The sequence below is a fragment of the Trichoderma asperellum genome, chromosome 4 (assembly GCF_020647865.1).
Source record: "Trichoderma asperellum chromosome 4, complete sequence".
Classification (NCBI taxonomy): Eukaryota; Fungi; Ascomycota; class Sordariomycetes; order Hypocreales; family Hypocreaceae; genus Trichoderma; species Trichoderma asperellum.
In genome coordinates, this window is record NC_089418.1 from 4,618,066 (window position 1) to 4,641,284 (window position 23,219).

The 23,219-nt window shown below is 44.1% G+C and overlaps 8 protein-coding genes across 8 annotated transcripts; 4 read left to right on the forward strand and 4 right to left on the reverse strand.

Annotated features, from left to right (window-relative positions):
- The first annotated feature begins 1,821 nt into the window (after nt 1-1,821).
- TrAFT101_007908 (uncharacterized protein) lies at nt 1,822-3,445 on the forward strand. The gene is made up of 2 exons (XM_024902636.2): nt 1,822-1,945; nt 2,006-3,445. Exons 1-2 carry the CDS (start codon nt 1,864-1,866, stop codon nt 3,370-3,372), a joined length of 1,449 nt encoding a protein of 482 aa, XP_024758973.2. The 5' UTR covers nt 1,822-1,863; the 3' UTR covers nt 3,373-3,445.
- An 893-nt stretch (nt 3,446-4,338) lies between these two features.
- Nucleotides 4,339-5,740, forward strand: TrAFT101_007909 (uncharacterized protein). The gene is made up of 2 exons (XM_024905952.2): nt 4,339-4,347; nt 4,417-5,740. Exon 2 carries the CDS (start codon nt 4,484-4,486, stop codon nt 5,633-5,635), a length of 1,152 nt encoding a protein of 383 aa, XP_024758972.1. The 5' UTR covers nt 4,339-4,347; nt 4,417-4,483; the 3' UTR covers nt 5,636-5,740.
- A 924-nt stretch (nt 5,741-6,664) lies between these two features.
- On the reverse strand, nt 6,665-7,274 carry TrAFT101_007910 (uncharacterized protein). Its single transcript, XM_024908399.2, has one exon. The coding sequence runs from the start codon at nt 7,236-7,238 to the stop codon at nt 6,789-6,791; it is 450 nt and encodes a 149-aa protein (XP_024758971.1). The 5' UTR covers nt 7,239-7,274; the 3' UTR covers nt 6,665-6,788.
- A 1,043-nt stretch (nt 7,275-8,317) lies between these two features.
- TrAFT101_007911 (uncharacterized protein) lies at nt 8,318-8,803 on the reverse strand (the record flags this gene model as incomplete). The annotated part of the gene is made up of 3 exons (XM_024910675.2): nt 8,318-8,499; nt 8,569-8,664; nt 8,719-8,803. The coding sequence occupies 3 exons, from the start codon at nt 8,801-8,803 to the stop codon at nt 8,318-8,320; spliced, it is 363 nt and encodes a 120-aa protein (XP_024758970.1).
- Nucleotides 8,804-9,683: 880 nt separating this feature from the next.
- TrAFT101_007912 (uncharacterized protein) lies at nt 9,684-10,624 on the reverse strand (the record flags this gene model as incomplete). The annotated part of the gene is made up of 2 exons (XM_024904100.2): nt 9,684-10,352; nt 10,406-10,624. The coding sequence occupies 2 exons, from the start codon at nt 10,622-10,624 to the stop codon at nt 9,684-9,686; spliced, it is 888 nt and encodes a 295-aa protein (XP_024758969.2).
- A 1,945-nt stretch (nt 10,625-12,569) lies between these two features.
- TrAFT101_007913 (uncharacterized protein) lies at nt 12,570-16,055 on the forward strand. The gene is made up of 7 exons (XM_024902635.2): nt 12,570-12,981; nt 13,042-13,240; nt 13,297-13,773; nt 13,827-14,390; nt 14,456-14,567; nt 14,685-14,963; nt 15,021-16,055. Exons 1-7 carry the CDS (start codon nt 12,700-12,702, stop codon nt 16,009-16,011), a joined length of 2,904 nt encoding a protein of 967 aa, XP_024758968.2. The 5' UTR covers nt 12,570-12,699; the 3' UTR covers nt 16,012-16,055.
- On the reverse strand, nt 16,025-18,252 carry TrAFT101_007914 (uncharacterized protein). The gene is made up of 2 exons (XM_024901977.2): nt 17,632-18,252; nt 16,025-17,578 (listed from the first exon to the last, which is right to left on the reverse strand). The coding sequence occupies exons 1-2, from the start codon at nt 18,020-18,022 to the stop codon at nt 16,071-16,073; spliced, it is 1,899 nt and encodes a 632-aa protein (XP_024758967.2). The 5' UTR covers nt 18,023-18,252; the 3' UTR covers nt 16,025-16,070.
- Nucleotides 18,253-18,635: 383 nt separating this feature from the next.
- Nucleotides 18,636-22,590, forward strand: TrAFT101_007915 (uncharacterized protein). The gene is made up of 11 exons (XM_024900503.2): nt 18,636-18,959; nt 19,012-19,312; nt 19,365-19,993; nt 20,045-20,149; nt 20,207-20,442; nt 20,502-20,535; nt 20,588-20,772; nt 20,839-21,724; nt 21,780-21,965; nt 22,023-22,173; nt 22,224-22,590. The coding sequence occupies exons 1-11, from the start codon at nt 18,757-18,759 to the stop codon at nt 22,344-22,346; spliced, it is 3,039 nt and encodes a 1,012-aa protein (XP_024758966.2). The 5' UTR covers nt 18,636-18,756; the 3' UTR covers nt 22,347-22,590.
- Nucleotides 22,591-23,219: the final 629 nt, after the last annotated feature.

The window sequence follows — 23,219 nt, forward strand, 5'->3', positions numbered from 1 at the left end:
ATACTGGATGATGCTAAGATTTGTTGATACGCTATCCGCGGGTGCGAGAACCTCTGCTGCCTATTGTATCTCCTGTGGAAACCCCGCTCCAATGCGTCATTTTCGCAGGAAAAACAAGACAAAAGAAGGCTTCAGGATCCTAAACTAGGCCCTGTGGGGGAACATGGCAAGGGGAGTAAATATAGAATACAATAGCTGACCACCTTGACAGGCCTACTGCAGAGTGATACCACTAGTGTATCCAACGAGCTATCAGCTTCAGCCATGTAAAGTGGCACCTCAGAAAGGATCCAAAGTGTGAAGCCCTCAGAGTGAAAAATAAAATAAAAGACGATAATAATAGCTAATGAGTGGTTTCCATCATATGTTTTCAATACATACCTATAAAGCTATTATAGCTTATCAGCTTGAAAGTGATACATAACTTATGCCTCTCTGGGTGTATGTAGCTTGAAGTCTTACGCAAAATATTAGTAACCCGACCTACTAGTCTTATAGGATATGTCTTGGAAAGCAAAAACAAGTATATAAACTGCTTCAAGTTAATAATAATAATAATAATAATAATATACACTGAATTAGAACATTCTGCTTATTTTGGTGAAATAGGATATGCAGTTGAGTCATTGTGATTGAATATCATTTGACTGGGCCGTGCTGATGTATCAGAAACAGAGTCCACGCAGCAACAACCCCTGTCAAAGCGGGGGCTCTTGAGGTTTTGAAGCAGCAGACAAAGTGATCAGCCGCATCCTCTCATTCCCGATTTTTTTCCCATCGCATACTTAAGTCTGTAATATACCATTACTCGTTCTTTCAAGCATCTGCTTTGCAACATTAGGAATTAGTTGTGCTTGACCAGTATGGCGCACCCCGACATTCCTTCGATCCACCTTCAGCCCCCATCTGTCGATTTCATTGACAACCAGCTTCCCGCCATTCATGATGTTTTCAGGGATAGAGATGTGCATTATGACCCTGTATTACAAAGATATGTAGAAAATAGAACCCTCACATACGCAGATGAGTCAGCTACTGGCGAAAGCCAAGACAACAGCCAAGCTCTGGTTCAGCCCAGCTACTCATTTGGTAATGTTGGAGAGTCCGAAAAGTTTTGGGGCCTTATTTTTCCAGACGCGATGAAGAAGTTTATTCAAGAGTATCCAATTGAGCCTAAACAACGCGACAAGTCTGGGTACAGCATTCGGACACAGACAACATGGGACGGTGTTAATGAACAGCTCCACAAAGCGCGGGAGGTGTACGATGGCACAAAACAAGGCTTTCGCGGCCGGTGTAAGCGGGTATTCCGCAAGATTGGAGACAATGCTGTTGAACCAGCGCAAAATATCATTCGAGTGATTCCAGATATTGATTACGTTTCACCAATTTTGGGAGCAGTGCAGTTGCTTCTTAATGTACGTTTCAGCAATTTCCTCGGAAAGGCTGGAGTTTTATAGGGCATCATGGCTGACTTAATCTATCAAGGCTTTCACTACCGCATCCACCGTGCGGGAGACAGTTGCCTCGAGTCTTGAAGATCGGAACCTTGACGATCTCTTTGCCGACGTTGAGGTGTTCTTGATAACTTTTCCAGACATGAGCAAAATTAAAGATGCTGCTGTGTCCCTGGTAGTCTCTGTTCTGAAAGCGATTGAGGATGCTATAGGATTCTTCCTATCTAACCAAGGTATGTTTTTTTTTTTTTTTTTTTTTTTTTTTTTTTGGGCATGAGAAGCTTTACGCTCAGGTTATAACTTATATTATCTTTTATTCTGTCAAGTATCCAGAGCAGCCTCTGCTTTAGGTCGTGGGAAATCTGGCTATCAAAAGCCGCTCCTTGCAAGCTTGGGAGAAATTCAGATGAGCAGTCGGAAACTCATTCATCAAGCACAAAATGCCCATTTTGTTTCTACCCAGATTGGACTGAATGCTATCTGGAATGGTATGTGGCGGCTGAATTTTCTCTGCAGCGTAGTTCGTCTAACAGCGAATTCACACATAGATACTGGGCGGCTTGTCATGTCCCAGCGCATGACCGGCCAAGCAATGGAATACTTGATCGATAAAGTCGATCGCGGCTATAGAGAAGGAGCCCACTTCTATAACACAGTGCACAGACTACTCCTAGATGCCGAAGAGAGTAAAAAAGCAAGAGATCTAAGTCTCCAAAACAAAATCGCCAGCTTGGAAGAGAAGATTGCTAGCCTCGAAGGGTCTTCTAGGGCATCGACTCCTGGAACTCCAGAACCCACTCAAGTGTGGCCAAGCCAACAGGCTCCTTGGGCGGGCTATCCACTCCAGTTTGGCCCATACTTGCCAGCTTATCATAATACATGGCCCGGTACTTTTCCGCCACAAGAAGCATTTACGGGACCTTCGTTTAATGCAGGTTCATATAGCCATTTACCGATTAACCTTCTTTCGCCTCAAAACCAGCCACTGTCACCACCACCTCCACAACTGCCAAAAACTGTCAGTTCTTCTCGTTTTCTCGATCTCCTCAATATCGCGCTTGATCTCGACAAAACGGATCTCGATATCGTAAAAGATGGCAGTTACAGAATTCCAAGGAAACTCCGCGCTCACGCTGAGCAAGTGACTCGAACAATGCAGTTCCGCGATTGGATTGTCACACCAAACTCGCGTCGGTTGCTAATTCATGGAGAACTGCCACGGGAGTCTCTGGCGACGTGGCATATTTCTCCTTTGTCGCATTTTTGTGCTATGTTGATGCACATGCTACGCGAGAGAGAGAATTATATTTCCTTGGTATTTTTTTGCGGATGCCACGTTGAGACGGAAGACGGCAACATCGGCGCTGTAGTGATGATGAAGAGCCTGTTAGCACAACTACTACAGCAAATCCCATTTGAGTCTTTGACTTTAGATGAAAGCATCAATATAAATTGCCTCAGTGAAAACAACTGCGACATATCCCAATTATGCGATCTCTTCGTTTGGTTGGTTCATCGGCAGCTGAGTCGAGATTACACCTTGGTGTGTATGATTGATGGTGTCGGGTATTACGAAACGGATGAATTCGAGCTTGACGTATTAGTCGTCATGAAAATGCTGTTAAAACTCTCCGAAGAAACCTTCAATGAGGAAGATGATGGAGAATCTTTGTGCGGAGACACCAAAGTCCTGATCACCACTCCCTTTGCTACAGATGCCATTCAAGAATTGTTTGAGGATATGGATGGCAGTAATGAAATGTCATTCGTATCAATGTCAGGGCTTCCAAGGATAAATGAATACCTTGGTATGCCGGAGGATCTTTGGAATCAAGATTTAGAGGATGAGGGTAGTGTGGACCATGATAGTGCAATGTCAGATGAAGTTGACTCTCATAGTGTTAGTGACGCTTAGATAGCGTTGTAGCCGTCTATACTACTTTTTATCGAACCATCTAGTTCAAGATTAAAAATCACCTGGATTTGTCACAACCTCTAGTTATATACGCTTATTACAAACTTTTCTTGATATACCTCGGTTCACCGCCCAACTCTTCGGTTGTTTTCCGAGAGGCCGAGGTCGATTCGAAACTTGTCAATTGAACGGGATATAGCGTTAGTTTGATAAAGGAACTTAAGCTTTATCTTTGTATCTCTCTATCTTGTTGAGTGATTGACTAATTAAGCGGCTGACTAGGGACCTATGTCCGTTTCGGGATAGAACATTTAGCCTCTGTCTCCATACTACAGTACATATACACAGTACCTCAAGTCGTATATTGCTGTTTTCCTCATCACTTTAGGGAGACACTAATATTATTAAATGGTCAGATAAGGACCTATATCTACTTCGGGATAGCATATTTGGTTTCTGCTTCTATACTCCACACACAATACACAAGGTTGCCAAACCCCAACGACGATTGTAATAACACGTCTCAACCGTTCATACGTTAAAATATGCCGCCATATGCCACTCACCATCATTTGGCGTTCTGCTCTTACGGGTCTCCCCACAAGAAGGCTTTGCAATGAGGTGGGGCTTCTCAACAGATGAACCAAGTCACCCTACCTTTGTCTTCTCACTTGCTCTCTGGACAGTGGGGCACAAGAAACAAGCCGAGACATCCAACTACTTCAAACCCACCAGGATGCCCTACTCAAAAGAAAGCACTGGCCAATCAGTTCGTTAAATCTAGGCGTCACCGAATAATGATTGCTAATCTGGAGACGTCGCTGAATAACAATAATGATGATCAATCCGGAGGGAAAATCGTACCGCCTATGGAGGAATTCGATATCCATGGACTATGAGTATCTGAACTTATCAAGCTACTCGACCTGATGGTAACGACCACCTTACTTAAGATTGATGTTCCTCAATTTCAGGGTTTGTCCTCCTCTGCATCTACTATACTGTACTATATCACCATTATATCATATTGATCAAGCCTTCTAGTATCTGGATTTAATCTACAACTCAACCACCTAGATCCCAATCCTGAACCAAGAAGTCCACAGTCATCATGGGTTCAATCTCTTCAGATGTGGCCGCCCCTTCGCGGCTCTTCTCGCCTTTCAAAATCGGCAACCTGGAACTGAAACACCGCATCGTCATGGCTCCCTTGACCCGCTACCGCAACGACGAGAACCACGTCCCCCTACCCTTTGTGGCAGATTACTATGCTGAACGGGCCTCTGTTCCGGGCACATTCATAATCGCCGAAGCGACAGCCGTCTCGCCCCGTGCAGCAGGATACTCTAATCTCCCTGGAATCTGGAGCAAAGACCAGATCGCGTCATGGAAACGAGTCACTACCGCAGTGCACGCCAAGGGAAGCCGCATATTCCTACAGCTTTGGGCTCTGGGCCGCGTGGCAGACAAAGAAGTCGCCGAGAAGGAGGGCATAAAGATCGTTTCATCTAGCAACATCCCCATGGACAGCGAACACCCGGAACCTGAGGCTTTGAGTTATGAGGAGATCCAGGCTTTCGTGGCGGATTACGGTCAAGCGGCTAAAAATGCCATTGAAGCCGGATTCGACGGCATTGAGATTCATGCTGCAAACGGCTATCTTGTCGACCAGTTCATCCAAGATGTCGCGAATCAAAGGAATGATGAGTACGGTGGCTCCGTTGATAATAGAAATAGGTTTGCTTTAGAGGTTGCAAAGGCGACGGTCGATGCTATCGGTGCTGATAAGGTCGGGTTTCGAATCAGCCCCTTCTCAACCTTTCAGAGTATGAAGATGGACGATCCGTATCCCCAGTTCTCTGCGTTGGTCAAAGGTCTCAAGGCCCTGAATTTGGCGTATCTCCACGTCGTGGAATCGCGGATTTCAGGTGATGACGCGGGTGAAGGCACCGAGAAGCTCGATTTCCTGTTGGACATCTGGGGAGATGATACCCCCTTTTTGATTGCTGGTGGTTGGAAGCCCGATGGTGCTCAGGCAGCTATGGATGGTCAGTATAAGGACAAGAATGTCGCTATTGTCTTTGGTCGGCACTTCTTGGCTACACCCGACCTACCCTTCAGGATCAGACGAGGGCTCGAGCCAAACAAGTATAACCGCGATCTGTTCTACGCCATCAAAACAAAGGAGGGTTATTTGGACTACAAATTCAGCAAGGAATGGGAAGAGGCCAGCAAGCATGGCCTAGATAACATTTTAGCATAAGTAACAAATAGCCTAGACTTTACCAATAGAGTTGGCGCTGTGTTTGAACGGAATGATACAGCTATCTCTGTGTCTAGCTGCATCCTGGCAAGTCCTTCACAGAACAGTGAACCTTTGCAGACAACCTCTGCTTATACAAGTTCAGATGAACTCCTTTTAGTTTCACAAATTACAGTTACAGAAATACAAAAAACCCAAAGTTTTGGGCGAATTCATCTTCACTCCTCACTACTCGCTCTCGCCGCTCCCAGATTTGCCGCAACTCAGACAATCTTCAGCCCACAATCTTCAGCCCCTGATCGCGACGGCCGATGGAGGCGACTTATACAAGATTTTGTGTACATCATTGTTTAAATAACACAGTATGAACTGGGAGAAATATGCTGCTCATTGAAAACCTCCAATCACGCCTCACAAAGCCTCTGTCACTTGCGCCCACTGCTCCTTCACAATCTCAGCATCTCTTACCAAACTGCGCGGTAGCATCGCCGACTTTAATCTGATATTGAACGCAGTGGGTATCCATGTCGGACAGGATATCCGCCACCGGGAAATTCAGGCATTTTCGCGCCAATCTGAGTCTGTATAAGTTCATTAGATCGTTATCCTCTTGCGGCGACACTTTACCTAATTAGCTGAAGTTGCCTCGCGGAAGCAGCCTAGCTCCCGTCTGCTTGTGGCGGGACAAGCTAGACCGAGGAATTAAGTAGGAGCGTTGAAAGTTACATGCAATATGAGTACACAGCTTTCAAGAAGTCGTCCGCCCATTTCGCGATTATTGCTGGGTATTGATTAAGTTGTACATTATCTTAACTGTTGCTGTTCACCTTGTGAGCTGCTCCACTCATCTATGTATGCATCAGCATCATCTAAACATCTCTTTTGTTCGACACCAAATTTACCCTAGAGAGGGTTGTGCAGATGCCTTACAGTGTACGTGTAATATCTTATACAGGGGCTCTTATGGGGTACGATTTTAATAATGTGCAATGAGTTCATATTTTATACGGTACAATATATATGGCATATGTGAACTTTCAGATTTGATCTATTCCAATGCGAAATTTAGTGAACAAAATACAATTCACATCCTCTTGCGTCTATCCTCATTCACTGTAGTTGTCAACCCATTCTTATCCTTCGTGTCACCGCATTAACCGCCACCGCCAATGATGCCGTTGAAGAATATAAGGCGGAGAATTCCGTCAGTAGTGAGTTGAAGTGGGGCGCCAAAACCTCCGGCATGTCCAAAGCATTCATTGATAAAAGCTGGGAATGCGCTCTCCACAGAATCTTGGTTGAACGTGACGGCATCTCCATTGGCAAAGGTACCGATAGCCACCTCACATTTTCCCACCAGCTGGGAAATAGTCGACTCTGCGGCATCGGGGGCTGCTGCTGGGATATGGCATACTCCCCCAGAGCAGTTTGCGGCCAGCAGCTGTGAGATTGCTGTGCTGCAGTCGGAGACATTAACACCGGAGCCGCCGTCAGAGCATTGGGGAGCTGCAAAAGTTAACTCTCCCAAAGCCAAAGTAGATTGCGCGGCTGTGGCATAGGCGAGAAGCCCAGCAACCAGCGCTGCAGTTGCCTGCGCCTTCATCGTGTGCGAATTCGTTGACTTTGTCAGAAAGCTTCGTATGTGCTACTGGTTCTTGATAGAGTAGAATAGAACAACTGATGATCGTTCTTCTCATGGCGAGAAGAAGATGCTCTATATTTATACCTACAGATGACGACTTTGGACTTTCCTATTTCGGTAGTTGACATTTGGTATAGGGGTCGGCCATTCTCGACGGCTTGCAAAAGAGCCTATACCCACATACGCACCTGTATTTAGAAGACGGATAATTCAAGTAAACCAAAGTGTCTATTCCTGACCATACTATGCACTAGTTCAGTGATGACTGCTGTGCTTGAATGCTGACAGCCCCACGATAGCGCCCGCGCTGTTATTACCGGAACTCGGGACTATTTCGAACAATACTATTTCCGCAGGTTTGCGGGTGAGTTCAGCGGCGAGCAGGAGTTTGCAAGTATAGCAGTCGGTGAATTTATTACTCCGTCACGGTATCCCGGTCCTAGTAAACGCTGGGGTTACCAACGATCGGGAATATTATTCTCTCCTTGGCATGTGTTGGAGTTTTTAAGTTGTCCAGAGCGATGCGTTCAAATGCAAAGATACCCTATATTGATTCCTACGATTTTGGCCCATTGAAGCTGCTATCACCACATGGAATACTTCATAGATCAATATCTAGTAGTCTCGAATTATTTTATTTTGCTGAGCATTCACCTTCATATTCTCTACATAAAGGGTATTATATGTGGCATGTTTAGAATTCTCTGGACAGATGCCTGGATTACGGCGTTGTATGAAAACAAACATTGAACGTGGATGCTCTGTGGTTAGGCAATGGAGCAATACAAGAAGTAACATGTACTGCTATTGAGCTTGTTTAGTAAACAAATTATTGAATAAGCCTTGTGTAATCATAGAGCTTCATTATGCCAGTATTTTAGCCTCTTAAGACTGGCTGCCTTTCAAGACCTCGACACATCTGCCGCAGGAAAGTAACGCGCTCGGAAGGACGCAATACAATAGAGATTGAAATGCATAAAAGACCAAAACTAGTCGCGTCGTGAGATTGCTGAGATCCTAGAATTGCTACAGCCGTCGAATCATCTGCCAATGCCCCAGACCCATACGAGTATGGCTACGCATGTTGCGATAACCACGGCGAGAATAGCAGCCTGTGGCATCATTTTGCCTAGCATGGCCATGCTCGTCAAAGTCGCGAAAATCCCCCCTGCTGGCGTGAAGGCCCCATACATGTATGATTGAAACGCAGCCGCGATGGTTCCTTCGTGTCTGATTAGCGCTGATTCTACACCGCACTTAAATACTATTTGTGTGAGAGACGACCGCCTACCTGCTCCGATACCAGCAGGCCCAAAGCCCAGGCAGAGTATTAGCGTGCAAACGGCAGTAAATGTAATAGCCCACGCCATGATGACGGTAAGGACGTCTGTCATTCTCTCTATTAGTAATGCGTTGGATTATATAGAAGGTCAGCACCCACCGGGCTGAGATAGCCATTCGACGAAAGAACTCAGCAGGCTCAAGTTTTGCGTGCCATTATTCCAGTCAAGAAATAGGGGTGCCATAGCTGGTATATTGGATCAATACCTATCGTTTGGAGGGCTTCTGGGTAAGCGGATATTGGTGGTAAAAAGAATATTTGATGCAGGTTTAAGAAATGCGAACGGCAGCGCGATGAGGACACTGGTTATTGTTTTACATTGCTGCCCAAATAAAACACGAGTAAACGTAGGGCTTTGACTGGTGTAAGGTATTACGCATTTTTATAAGCCGTGATCCGCCCTATCCAATGAAATGCTATATCCAAGCTGCATTTTTCCGATGCGAGGAGCAGATGATGTTACATTTAAGCCCTGTTATAGGCTCTTGGGCTGCAGAGCAGGATTGGCCACTTAAACCAACTACTGCGTGTGTCCAGTAGATAAATAGACTTCAGGATTGGATTTGTGTATACTAAAATAAAGAGGGTCTGGATATTGAAGTGCTGACTATCTTCGGTCTATTACAGTTACAGCCGCTACTACTTGTGTATATTCTTGCAGATAAAATGCCAGCCGCATTAGCTATATGAGGTGTCTATAAACTGTGGTAAATATTCTAGGCGTATATAAGGAAACTGCGCATACCCGCTTCTCAAAAGCTCTAGTATTGCCTTACCGTTCGTTGGTCTCATTTTCACTGCGCTCAGACGTTGCTGTGTGCGCTCAAATGAATAAAATAAACAAAATGAGGGCTTAAATTTAGTAATATAGATAAGCATCTCGGTAACTTTTTGTATAGGGATATACGGTACAAAAAAGCCATGAAGAACTTTAAAGATTGGTAGACTTGTTCTTCAAGGGTACTGCAGGGCGTGGAAGATCAGGTAAGCAGGATCATGCTATACCAATTATACAATATATATATTTATATATTTATGGGACATAAATAAACCCCATGTCTATTTTACTTTAATTTTGCATAATTCTCCTGCCACCCTCCAAAAAGTATACGCAATTGCTCTGGATTGGCTGCGATTTTATCTTTGAGAGTAATCAATTCTTGGACATCCCAATTAGCCCAGAGGAAACGTCCGTTGAGGAAATCTGAATCAGGACCAGCCAGCCAGACGGCAAAGTCCCCCATCAGCTCTGGTGAATCCGTTGGTATAAACTGTGTTGCGCTGGCTTTGGCGCTCATTTCGCTAGGTACCATGCCAGGGCTAACATTAAAGGCTTTGATATTGGGATTTTCAGCCTGAAGAAATTCCACCACTGAAGCTGTCGCAATCTTGGAGGTCAAATACCCGCTCATAGGACCTGCAAGCGGACCCAAATGGGTGGCGCCAGTGTTCACGCCAACAAACACGGGCTTCCCTCTTGGGGCCTGGGACTGGTTGATGAAGTATTTTCCGAGAAGATAAGTTCCCAGGACGTTGATCTCATGACCCTTCCACCACTCGCTTGTCTCTGTAGCAGCAATTTTCCCCGGCTCTGGCAGATATCCAGCATTAGCCACTAGAATGTCAAGAAATCCAACTTTATTGATCTCTTGAAAGAGGCTTTTAACTTCATCCTCCTTAGTAATGTCAGTTTGAATGGCATGGAATTTTGTCCGGGGGTAAGATTTCGACAACTATGATATATATTAGATGCGTTCTATACAAGTGAGCAACATTAAACCCGTACCTTTTCTTCCACTTCTGTAAGAAGATTGAATCTTCTTCCAACTAGGAAGATGTGATCGGCTTTTGCTTTGGCAAATGCCTCAACTGTAGCGGCACCGATGGCTGTGCCTCCGCCAGTAACTAAAACAATTTTACCCACTGCGGAAAGATGCTCTTGCGTTGGATCAACTACCGGAGTGGGATTACCATGATATTTAGTGGTGGGATTTGGGAAGATCATTATAATATTTGTTCGTCGTAAATGCTTTCTGGAATGAGGGCTGAAAATATGAAGTATTGGAATCTCTGTGCAAAACAATGTGATAACAACTATAGCAATAAAGTTAATGCAGCCGGAAGCTGACATTTATATTCATCGTGAACTCTGTCTGAAGGGTATAAGTCCTACTATTATCAATAGCTAATTCTGCTCTTAGTTATCCTCTCATTAACGATACACAATCCGATCTCAAGGAGCACCCTTGATTTATCAGCTGTGAGCCTCTATTTCGGAAGGGTTAGAATAGTATTAAGTTCATGTAATTAAAAACCCTGTCCGAGGTTGATTTCGAATCAACAAGTCTATCAAGCCGCCGACAAATTGTGGCCTGTAGTTACGTATTCAACAGAATACAAGCACGAGTGTACTAGGATTAGTGGAGACTCGAGGCTCGTATGTCAGCTTAAAGCTCTCAAAGATCACCCTTGTTGAGAGCTAGTGCAAATATAATGGGTCTATTATTCATCGTTGGCAACTATTTCCGAAGGATACTATCTTTGTAAGCAACCAACGCGACAGCTAGTTCTCAAAAAATATTCTTCTCATACAGGATACCAATGTTAAACAAATTTAAGAAGGCTACTTTAAAACCTTGGTTTTTATACTAATCCATGATAATCACTATAAAGCTGCTGTCATATTATAAATTACAAGTTTGCGCGCCAAGAGCGGCGTGGTTTACTATTTCTCAATCTTTTGATGTTGTAGAAGGCTTCATTTTGTATCAACTGCTAACTGAAACCTCTTAAACAGCCACTTCCTTAGAAAATCAACGGCAATATATAGCCCTGGGTGATAGCGTTCGAATTACTTTGAGCATTTTACTGTTTGTATGGAATACCAGGCCTACCCTTGTAACAACAAAACAAAAATTCCGCAGTTTGCTCTGTAGGTACTTTTGACACAATTTCGAAAATTGAACATTAACAGGCAGTCTTTTTTGGATGGAGTCATTTTTCAATTTTAATGTGTTACGCTTGGGATACATGAGCAATAGCAATTCCTTTATGGCCGAGAAAATTCTACCTACTTTCATGGCGAATGTGGAATAATGCTAAGTGATAAACATGTAATTTACTACAATCATGCTCACCCAGATGCATCTAGATCTGTGACAGCCCTCATAGGTTAAAGAAACAGATGCCCAGGTCTTGCAGTCTCGGCAGTTGGGACCTCGGTGTCTTTTCCATCGCGTTCACAGCATTTTTAACACCCCCACCCCCACCAAGGCCTTCCCACCTCAAAACCGTGCCACTCGCCCGAGGCCATGCATTTACAGCATTTTAAAACTCGGTCGAGTATAAGCCGCACAAGAGCTGTGACCTCTAATGCCTATATATGTGCCGTTGGCTGGCTGGATCTTCACACAGCAGTACGGGTATAGAATCCATGGATGTCAATTTATACCGTTAAAGGCATGAGTTCAACTACTTGGCTGGTAGGACTATCTGGAGCGGGTTGTGTAGGCACGCTACGTCGCGCAAACTGTATGGCTGGACTTCTTTGACAATGGCTAAACTGCCTTTTCTGGCTGAGCACAACGGATTCGGCTTTGGAAAAGTTTTTTTTCGCTTCTGTATTAGTTAGATCCTTGCTCTGCGATGGTTTATGAGAGGCGTGGATCATTCAAGTGATCTGATAACAAGGTATCGCTGTATGCAATTTGAAATACAGCCGGCACAAATAAATGCTGCATCGCTATGTATGCCATGTACCCTGCAGCGAGTTTGCCTGTCCATCCAATAAAGAGATGCCAGCGTATTTGCAAGGCGAAGTGCATGCAACAGACACCAATATGTTTCATGTACAGTGAATCCTTCGCCCCCTCAATAGTGGTTGCCTCTCTGCTGCGCATTCTGCCTAATCTGCTTCGCAGCCTAATCAATATAGCGCCCAGCAGTTTTTTCTCACTTCATTATACATATTCACTGAAGAGTGTATTTGCATGTCTGTTCATCTAGCTCTCTTGCTTTTGCCATTTGTGTCTTTCAAATTTGTGAAGAGCGATTTATACAGTGGCAAATGCGAGTGCAAAAATGAGCACGAATGAGCTGCTGAAAATTGCCAGGGAGTTCCGCAAAACCCTACGGCCTCAGGACAAAGAGACGTTTGAGACGAGTAGCTACAACGACGTACTACAAGATGTTAACGATATTCAATCGCAGCGTGAATTGACCAAAACAATGATTAATATGAAGAGGATACAACCTTTTCTCATAGGCATGGTCAATCTAGAAAAAATATTAGTTGCCATCAAATTTCAGCAGGTCTCAGATGTCATGGCTTGTGTTTGGGGCTCGATCCGATTCCTCTTAAAGGTATAGGCTCTCCGGCTTTTTAGCCTAGAAATAACGAGCATAGCTGATAGTTTGTATCAGACAACCAATCTTACGGAGCGAGAAATTGACAACTTGCTCGACGCGTACGAGAAATTAGGAGACAAAATACCTCCTTTGTATGAATATGCGCCTCTTTTTATTGGGTTTACGGAGAGCGAATTATGCTTGGTACATATCTATCGCGATGTCTCGACTTTCCATCAGAATTCGTACAAGCTCTTTTCGCTTCGGTCTAGTTGTGCGATCAATCTTGTAGCTCTAGAAGTGCGATGCATATTAACATATCCTCTCTAGTATGCCTAAAACTATATAAACCCACTTGGAAGGCATTAAATGATACAATTAAACACCTAGAAGACTCCTTGGAACGACATGGGCAATTCATACAAGACCATGGATCACCTTTCCGAAATCCTCTAGCGAGTCTGGATATCGGCAGCGAACTATTATTTGAAGAATCTGAGCCTTATACTACCCAAAATTGGGGTAGACTGAGTTTGGAACTACATAATTATGACGACAGTGTAATAAAGCATCAAGATGATTTTGGTGAGAAAGAGAATTTAAAGAAAGAAGAGATGAAAACCAAAGTATTGGAATGGATTTCAGCTTCGAAAGAGACGAATTCTCTTCACAAGAGATTTCAAGATACAAGAATTTGTCCTGATACCGGTCGCTGGCTGTTTAAAAAATACAGTGAAGTCACTGATTGGATGAACGAAGACCTGCCACCAGAATCTGCAATTTGGCTCCACGGTAGCAGAGGATATGGTAAGTAACGATGATCCTGAATTCAAAGAAGATTATTTGCTAATATTTCCTAGGTAAGACTATATTGGCTTCAATTATAATAGACGAATTGCATTCACGGAAAAATCGCAAGGCCATTGATTCGGAAAGCAAGATCTATTACTTCTACTGCCAAGAAGCAGACGCTGATCACCGCACTCATCTCGGGATTCTAAAAGGAATTCTCTATCAGATGGTGGATACTAACGATTATCTTTTACCCTACTGCGCCGATAAAGCCGAATCCAGGCAATATGTTGTGATTGATGGGCTTGATGAGTGCGAAACAGGCGAAGAAATGCGTAAAATAGCAAATTTCTTCATGAAACAAGTTTCGAAATGTGACAATGATATTAAGCAAGGTCAGTTAAGAGTGCTTTTTATGAGCCAGAAGACACCGGAACTAGAAAAAGACCACGTTATGCCGGAAGAGGATGGCCGCATACAGCTTAAGTCGACCGACAACGCAGAGGATATTAGAGCCTATGTGAAAGCGAGGATTCCAGAATTCTCAAAAACACGTGGTACTAGGAGCGGTTTTAATCTCTCTGAAGCCGATGAAGACCAAATTGTAAGCATTGTTTGCGGTCGAAGCGAAGGTACCTCCTTGCTACATGACACTAGTATAAAGAGTTTCAGTGGCTCATGCTTATGATGATGGCAGAAATGTTTCTCTATGCTCATTTAGCTATTGAGTACCTTTTGCAGCAACCAACGAAAGGCAGGCTTCTACAGAAGGCAAAAGGAGAGATGCTGCCAGAGACACTCAGACAAATGTATGTTTACACAAGCCCTCCCACCCACCCCCCCCAAAAAAAAAAAAAAAAAAGAAAAGAAAAAAAAGAAAGAAAATGACCACTGGCAATTCAGCATCCACTGACCATTAGTGATAGTTACGAAAAGCTTTTGGGAGCTGTGAGAGATGAGCTATTACAGCTTGAAGATGGTGAGGAGCACTGGAAGATGGCCAAGCTTCTTCTCGGCTGGCTGGTTTGCGCAAAACGACCCCTAAAATGGAACGAGATGCAGTCAATTCTATCCTATGAGCCAGAAAGGCAAAAAGTAGATTTTGACAACGAAATGTTACGACAAGAGGCCGAAAAATATTTGGGATCACTAGTCCATATCTTAGATGGTGGTCACATTCGAATTATTCACTCCACAGCACGACTGTATGTCAGAAAAGTTATTTACCGCTCTTTCTTTGCTTCAAGTCTGACAATAAACAGCTATATCGTTAACAATGCACATATAAATGCACAAGAAACCCAATGCCAACTTACTGTACTTTGCCTAAGATACTTATGCCTTCTAACCACTTCCGATCTTGATCCAAATGAAGAAGAGCACTTAAAGAAAGTAAGGCACGGATGGTTCGCTTTCCAGGATTACGCCTGTTCTCAGTGGCATAGTCATGTTGATACGGTAATAAAAGCGTGCAAAGATCTCTTCTGTAGCAGTACTTATAACGGTCAGCATACAGAGAGTTTTGGCTCTGCTTTGCAGAACTTTATCGACACTCATCGCGAATATCTCACTACAGAGCTGCACTCGGATCTTGCTAGAGACTTACCTGCTGAATTGAAAGAATACTCAGGACTCTCATTTTACGATAATCTTTGCCTCTTGTGGAACCACATATATACGCATCAAAAGAGCGCATATGATATACGAAACACAGTCGGTATAGCTCGTATAGAAGCAGCTCTACTGCGGAATAGGAGCACCCTGGAAACTCTCACACCTGCCTCACAAGCCGTCAACAATGATACTATAGCAGACTATTATGGTCCCAATCTATTCAAGTGTAAGCGCGTGCTATGTAAATTCTTTTACATAGGATACGAAAAGAAAGATGATCGCGAAGCTCACAACAGTCGCCACGACAGGCCATACCAGTGTCCAGCACAATGTAATCTGGCGCCTCTTGGCTTCTCCAACAAGAAAGACTGGGAAAGGCATATGCGACACTATCACCCACATTTGAGCGAAGGGCCATCAATTTTCGAGGCTTTGCGGCACAGGACTGGGCCAACTGAGTTCAAATGCAGTCTTTGCGGCAAGCAGTTCACCCGAAAAATAACACTTCAGGGTCACGAAAGAAGCCACTTTGGTGAGCGCCCATATAAGTGCTCACATGAAGGCTGCACCAAGGCATTTGCGAGATTAAACGATTGCCAAAGGCATTGGAAGATACATTCGAGGAGGCAGGGGAGATAAGTAGGTTGTAGTTATTTATATTTATTCTAAGACTATGTATTGGTATTGAGCTCTTCGGTCTACCGCCCAATTCTGCCCTCCAAGACGACATCTCGGCTTTCAATATTGTCCCACAACTTCATATCTCTAAAAGTGACCAATCCAACTCTTCTATATAATCCAGTACCGACTTCTACTACAAGCAAACCTATGCCATGCTCAAGGCCTCCTTCTAACTTGAACGTACCCAATAGCAAGTATTGTGCCATTTCAATGGGTGATCCGTTTTGACCAATCTCTGTGGCCGCGTCAATGAGGTCCGGTTCTTCATGTATAGTGAAAGCATCGTCATTACTCTTTATGTTGTCTTCCTTAAGAATGCGACATGTTAATTCCACAGCGGATACGGTTAATGATAGGACCTTTGCGTCCTCGGTTGAAATAGATCCTTTATATCTAACCACGCCATTCAAAGACGCCCAAGACCAACTAGGCGCCCGATCAATATGTCGCTGCTCTTCCCTCTCGCTATAGGGTTTATACCAGGCTAAGAGCTCTATAAACCACTGTTTCCATAGTCCGTATATGCATTCCTGTCGCCATAGTGGTTCTAGCTCACACGTTATGCCCATAATGGCGTTGAGTCTGTCGCTTGGCTCTTTGAGATTACGTTCAGTATACTGTTGAACAACTGTCTTCCAAATGTAGATCTTTTCAGCATCATCAATTCCAAAATATGGCTCTGCATCATCATCAAACACTACCCAAGGAAGAGCTTCTAGCTGCTGCGTATACTCGAGCCCTCCCTCAGAAACACTCCTCAGACCTATTTCTTTGCACTGCCATAAAAGCTCATATTCGGAGAAACAAAGCATCCTGGACGATAACATGAACTCTTGATACGTCCAACCTCTTGTGTCTAGATGGTGTTCTGGATTGTACGGTTCTGCCGACATATATACAGTGCCCATCCTGTTATCTGGCATCGGGACGTGGAATTCGAATTCGGGACAATAAGGTTGTACCTCTGTCGAAAGAAATCCGTCTGCTGCACTCTTAGAGGAAGACGCCGCTATGGTTACTGTGGCATTCTTATAGATGGCTGACATACGAGAGATCTCTCTGTTCTTGTCGGCGTCGCAATTTTGGATGATACAAAGAGCGTCAACCCAAAGGTAACGAAAACCAAGTTCGCGAGCGATAAATACAGCGTCTTGTATAGACTGCTGGAGAGTCTCAAAATCGATGCCAGCCATCAAAGTGTTAAGATTCTCAAGCCGTAACTGGAGTGGCTGCACATGCGAGGTAGATGCAGGCGGAGGTCCCCAACAGTAACTCAATGCTACGTAAGGAGCATGAGTCTCTGTCTTGTTGACTTTCAGTTTAAGGGTTGGCTGAGAGTCCCCCAAAGCCCCAACATCAAGAACTCGGGATGGAAGTACAGTGTCTCGTGAATACCGGCAATGCTTGTGCGGCTTCTTAGGGTTCATACATTTTTGTAGCAAGGATTTTGCAGCCAAAAGAATGGTGTCACTCTTCACATTTCGATATAAAGGCCTTCGTTGTACAATTTTGCTCATGGGATTGTCTAAGAACTATCAGTTATCTGGATGATTTGCCGGTAACTGGGAGAATGCAGACCTTCTCTAGCAAACGTATTGATAGTGATTATGCTGTCGTTAAGCCCGTCTTCAAATGTGCATTGAAGACTGTAGATACCTGGAATATTGGTAGAGCTTCTTTGGGGAAAATTGCGGAATATGAGGTGGTCATTGTCATCCCAATCTCGATCGTGATCTTTGCAGACGGCCAAGAAGATGAACTTGCAGATTTTGCAACCTTCATCTCGGGAGGCGACACAGCTGGCTCGGGTATGGTGGCGTAGCCCATTAAATGAACTCAAATACTGTAGGCCTTCACGAGAAAATATCAGCTTGCATAGGTCGCATGGAATATCCAAGGTGCGTCGTCGAATTCTCCTATTTATCTCAAGCGTAAGGCACCGTCGCCTTCGTCTGGTTTGGTGATTCATGGCCAATTTCAAAATTTATGTTAGAAATATATATATCGCCAGATTTGGAATGACATAGGCGTGCTAATCCTCTGCTTGAATCATATCGAAATCAGTGTCTGAGAGTTCGCGTCTGCATGTGTTGGAACGCAGAACTTGACAACCTACCCCACCCGAGCTGATTTTCGGAAGGTGATATATTAAATGAATACCCAACGAATAGATCGGGCAACAAACGCGGTTACACATGACTCGTGTACTGTTGGCAACAACCTGAAGCAATGAAAACAGAAATTCGCCTTACAACGCAAGGCTTTCGGGCCCTCAACGCTGGACCAGCTGTGACAGGTGTGTGAGCATGCATTAGTGCATGCAATAACATACATGTAATCTAGGCAGCAGGCGCCTAAGCCTCTTGAAAGATCCAAGAAACTCACAGCCGATTCGCTCGCTGAGCTGGCAAGCGAATAGCATCAATGCATGTATGTATTACATGTGCATACAGCCTTAGTTGCCTTACCAGGGGCTACGCCACCATCCACCACGTAGACGACTTCAGCCTCGGTTTCGGTGACAAACGGTCTCTGCCTCGTTCGCCAAGGATCCACCACATACTAGCCCGATGAGACGTAAATCCAACAATCAGACAGCTGGGAACAGTACCATAAGTATTCACATATTCTCTTAGCGACACAATGGAGCGGTTTCGGCATCTTGAGATTTGCGTTATCAATAGGCGACACTAAATAGCCGCCATGTCTAACCCTTTGAAGCGACAATTTGACCCTATCAGGGAGTTAAATGATGATGAATATCTTTACACCGGTACCGGTATCGCGCCCGGCGCGACTATACCGCAGCCTTATGAGCAAGGAATATGGCAATCTGATTATAGCGATATGCTTGACATACCTCGGCAGAGTCAATTCCACGGACCAAGCTATATGAATCCAACTAGGTATAGCAAAGTAAAATGTCGTATTCTGCATGACAGCTACTAAATGACTCAGCGATGTTCCGATTATGCAGCCAATACATTCTATGACAGGTGTAATCAGCGGCATGTTCCTTGACCAGACTGTGGGCGAACAAATGTCAACGTTGAATATCAATGAACCCCCGTACAACTTAGATGGAGCGCTTTTAGAATGGCGAAATGATTTAGTCCTATCTGACACCGATTTCTCTGGATCAGCACCATTTTCGTCTCAAGAGACGTCGCAGTTACCATCTTTGAGTCCAGAGTTAAGCCAATCGCGATCGGAAGATGTCACTCTGTTGAATGATCAGGATGAAATATGCTATGGGATGGTGAGACAAGGATTATCTCTAAATCTGTAGCTGCTAACCAAAGGTATACCAGCTGCACAATCTCGACGTCAAATTGATCGGCGAAATGCAAGCCATCCACTCTAGACTTGGAAAAATGGAGACCATGTATGAGCGTTTTAAGATCAAGAAGCAAGGAGATCACGTAGTTCTATTGTTCCACGACGCCGACGAGGGCGATGAAGGTGGGGAATTCGGTTACCTGCGCTCTGCCGTTGGCAAGACGCTTGCACCACTCCTAGCTATGCCACAAGTTAAGTTTGAACCCATAGGGCAAGCATCAAATCTCAAAGGTATAATAGGAAGAGCGAACAAGGCATCTGAGGCTATTGCGAAAGTTGATATCAACCTGTATGGACCGCAGTTTGCTGCAAAGGAAGTTGGTGACATGCTATCCCACGGTAAACTATGGCTACAGAAATCAACTCATATGAAGCGTGGTGTAACTTACGATAACCCCCACTTCTTACGTCTCGAAATTGGTGGAGTTCCAATACAGTGCACACAGCCAGTAACCCAAACTCGCAATGAGGGTCCTACGGGTAAGAAGAAGCGAGAAGAACGGCTACAAAAGATGGTTGAGGAAGTATATAAGTCTCTCGACCGTTCTCGAGATCTGGACATGGTGGATGGCGGAGACAGGGTCACCCAAGAGCTTCTCAAGTGAATATTCCTGAATACTATTATAAATAGTTGCTGACTTATTGTCGTTAGGCATCAACAAGAAGCTCTTGGCTTCATGTTAGAAAGAGAAACAGGCCATATAAATGATAAATATAGGCTTTGGGAGACGAAAGTACTCGATGATGGAACTGAGAAGTACTATAGCCATGCATTCTACATACCATATTGCCGGTAGCTGACTTGAACTATTAGATATCGTCACAGAATTACCAAAACGGAGATTAAGAATGGCATACAGCCAGACGAAAGAGGAGGAGGCATTCTAGCCGATGAGATGGGCATGGGCAAGTCCCTATCCATCCTGGCTCTGATAATGAAGACTCTAGATGATGGAAAAGAGTGGGTTAAACAACAAGAAAATAGCGCTACTGCTGAAGAGGGAATTCTGAAGCGATCACGATCTACCCTTGTAATTGTGCCATCTGCACGTTTGTTAATCTTCTCTCTCGAATCAAATATGGGCCTTGTGACTGACTTATTTGGACAGTTCTTGTATACAATTGGATAAATGAAATCAACACGTAAGGCTCATTCCATTTACAGCAACATCTATACTAAATAGCTATACTGCAGGCACTTGAAAGAGGGAGTCAAGACAATTAAATACCACGGCCCTGATAGAACTAAGAAACTGAGCAAGGTCTTAAACTCAGACATTGTTGTGACTACTTACAGCACTCTCAAGGCTGAATTTCAGAACAAGTCGACAAAATCACTCCTCCATTGTATTGACTGGTATAGAATCGTTTTGGACGAAGGTCAGTTTCCTGTATCCTATTATATATTTCACGATTTTATATTTCAGGGGAATGCTCACTCTTCAGCCCACATAATACGACGCCGAGCCACTTTATTCTACCGCTCTTGTGATGAGCTCCATGCCAACTCGAGGTGGTGTCTTACAGGAACGCCTATTCAGAATAAGCTTGCGGATATTGGCACGCTCTTTGCATTCATCCGCGCTGAGCCTTTCTCCAAGGCTGCAGTATTTCGCAGATGGATTGAAGTGCCCTTTGAACAGAGCACTGACGACTCTGCTATAGCGACTGCTGTTAAAGACCGCCTTGTTATGCTTATTGAAGCCCTTTGTTTAAGACGCACAAAAGACGTGATCAAACTACCAGGGTTACGATCCTATTTGCGTGAACTAGAATTCACTCCCGAAGAGCGCAAGCAATACGAGAATACGAAGAAAATCTTGATGCGCATGATCTGCCACCGTGTAGATGAAGTGGATAAGAGCTCACATTTTGGGCTCTTCCAGATGAACTTGCAAATGCGCCTCTTGTGCAATCACGGTACATATCAGCAGCCATTCTCTTGGCGCCGCCGCAGCTATCAGGATGAGCGAGAAGCTGCCATTTCTGCCCTCGGCCATAATAGTGAAATTAGTTGCTCAGGTTGCCAGTCACCCATGCCAATTTTGGGTTCTAGCTGGCTTCGCAGCGACTATAATAAGCATTGCAACCATGTGTTATGCTCTGAATGCCTCAATGAATCGGGCAGGCTAGCGAAGTGTCCTGTATGTGTGTTAACTCTTGGGCCCGATATGATGGGAAGCAATGTATCGAATAGCGAAGACGTCCCCGATTGGCCCGCTCAGGGCAATATTGGAAACAATGATGATTATTATTTCCACAAGGAGGGCCATTCAACAAAAATGAAAGCACTGATTAAAGATGTTGAGAAAGACTTGAACGAGACAAAAAGGTAAATATTTCCTCTGTCACAGAGTCACAAAAATTTACAATTCTAACAAGCATAGCATTATTTTCTCATGTTGGACCAGAACGCTCAAATTATTATCCCGGTATCTGGAAGAAGCTGGAATTCAATACCTCTGTATTGACGGTAGCTCTTCTCTTTCACAGCGGCAAACCAAACTCGACCAGTTTGCAACTGATGATGAAAAGCGAGTTCTCATTATGACGACTGGAACTGGAGGATTTGGGTATGTCAGCCGTATATCTGATTCCATTCTGATTGCATGATACTTATCAGTTATCAGACTCAATCTCACCTGTGCCAATCGCATCTTCATTGTAGAATTACAGTGGAATCCCGGCGTAGAGGCCCAGGCTATCGCGCGCGCTATTCGACTTGGGCAGAAAAGCGAAGTCAGCGTGACACGCTACCTGATCAAGGGTACCGTTGAAGAAGTTTGTCTCGCATAATCTCTCTCATATATGTTTTTGCTAACCGCCTTTAGGAAATGAGATCCCAGCAGCGATACAAAAAGCAACTTGCTGCTTTAGGATTCGATGAGCTACCCGATGCTGACGATCACACAGTTTTAAACAGCTACGTAGCAAATATGCAAATGATATCTTAGATCAATATAGTACCTATGAAGTATTCAAGAGGTAACGGAATTGTCACTGTTTCAACCCATATTTTCAACCTACTTAACTAAACTGCTCCTATTCAGGTGTGCATACTGGGTTATAACGATGAAGACGAGGAGGCTTTTCTTTGTAGAACTGTATGTTTAACGCTATATACAAATGTAAATATGCTCTGCTCCGCTTTCTTGGTTTAGTTGTTATAAGGTTTTCTACTAATAGCCGAGATCAAAGAGACAAGCGTCATTAATTAGTATGTAAGAGTACATTACGGAACAAATTTTTTCTCGAACAGCTGAGCTCAATGGGCTGTAATGCTGACAGTCTAGATATGGTAAATACAGAGTAGAAGTGAAATTACTTGTATATTCTGGCTTTAATCAGTGAAGATGGAACTGCAACAATCGTAGCCATCCAAATACATGAAGATGTCGAATGTCAAATAATGTAACAGCATCCGTCTCCAATCTGCATTCATGGTAAGCCCTTAGCTACAACAGAAGAACCCATAGACTCATGAGAAAATCACCTTTCAGACTTGGTGCTAAGCATACTTCCGTAGATATCTCTTTATGCCATCAGCGATAGAAATAGGCAATGAGTTCATCGTATGCTTCCTGTGACTCGTCCTCTCCTGGCTCCTTACCCGTCAACTGGAATCGCAACTGCTGGGCCTTGACCTTGAGCTCATCACCCTCCTCAGATTCACCGTTCACGGGCCAGGACATGGTCACGTTTATCGTACCGTGTGAGAAGCGTCGGCAAGACCCGTCTCAAAGAAAATTACACTGTGCTCAAAGGAGCCTATGTGATAGCAGAACCACACTTCGCAGGCGCATAATTGAACAGGCTCTTTGTTTACG

Excerpts from the sequence above, each read along its gene's own strand:
- TrAFT101_007908 (XM_024902636.2), top strand. The coding sequence starts at position 1,864 with ATGAGCAGTCGGAAACTCATTCATCAAGCACAAAATGCCCATTTTGTT. Across the intron at positions 1,946-2,005 it reads ACTGAATGCTATCTGGAATG|ATACTGGGCGGCTTGTCATG; the intron begins GTATGTGGCGGC and ends ATTCACACATAG.
- TrAFT101_007909 (XM_024905952.2), top strand. The coding sequence starts at position 4,484 with ATGGGTTCAATCTCTTCAGATGTGGCCGCCCCTTCGCGGCTCTTCTCG.
- TrAFT101_007910 (XM_024908399.2), bottom strand. The coding sequence starts at position 7,238 with ATGAAGGCGCAGGCAACTGCAGCGCTGGTTGCTGGGCTTCTCGCCTAT.
- TrAFT101_007913 (XM_024902635.2), top strand. The coding sequence starts at position 12,700 with ATGAGCACGAATGAGCTGCTGAAAATTGCCAGGGAGTTCCGCAAAACC. Across the intron at positions 13,241-13,296 it reads CTTTTCGCTTCGGTCTAGTT|TATGCCTAAAACTATATAAA; the intron begins GTGCGATCAATC and ends TATCCTCTCTAG. Across the intron at positions 14,391-14,455 it reads TGTTTGCGGTCGAAGCGAAG|AAATGTTTCTCTATGCTCAT; the intron begins GTACCTCCTTGC and ends TGATGATGGCAG.
- TrAFT101_007914 (XM_024901977.2), bottom strand. The coding sequence starts at position 18,022 with ATGAATCACCAAACCAGACGAAGGCGACGGTGCCTTACGCTTGAGATA. Across the intron at positions 17,579-17,631 it reads CAATACGTTTGCTAGAGAAG|ACAATCCCATGAGCAAAATT; the intron begins GTCTGCATTCTC and ends GATAGTTCTTAG.
- TrAFT101_007915 (XM_024900503.2), top strand. The coding sequence starts at position 18,757 with ATGTCTAACCCTTTGAAGCGACAATTTGACCCTATCAGGGAGTTAAAT. Across the intron at positions 18,960-19,011 it reads AGCTATATGAATCCAACTAG|CGATGTTCCGATTATGCAGC; the intron begins GTATAGCAAAGT and ends TAAATGACTCAG. Across the intron at positions 19,994-20,044 it reads GTCACCCAAGAGCTTCTCAA|GCATCAACAAGAAGCTCTTG; the intron begins GTGAATATTCCT and ends TATTGTCGTTAG.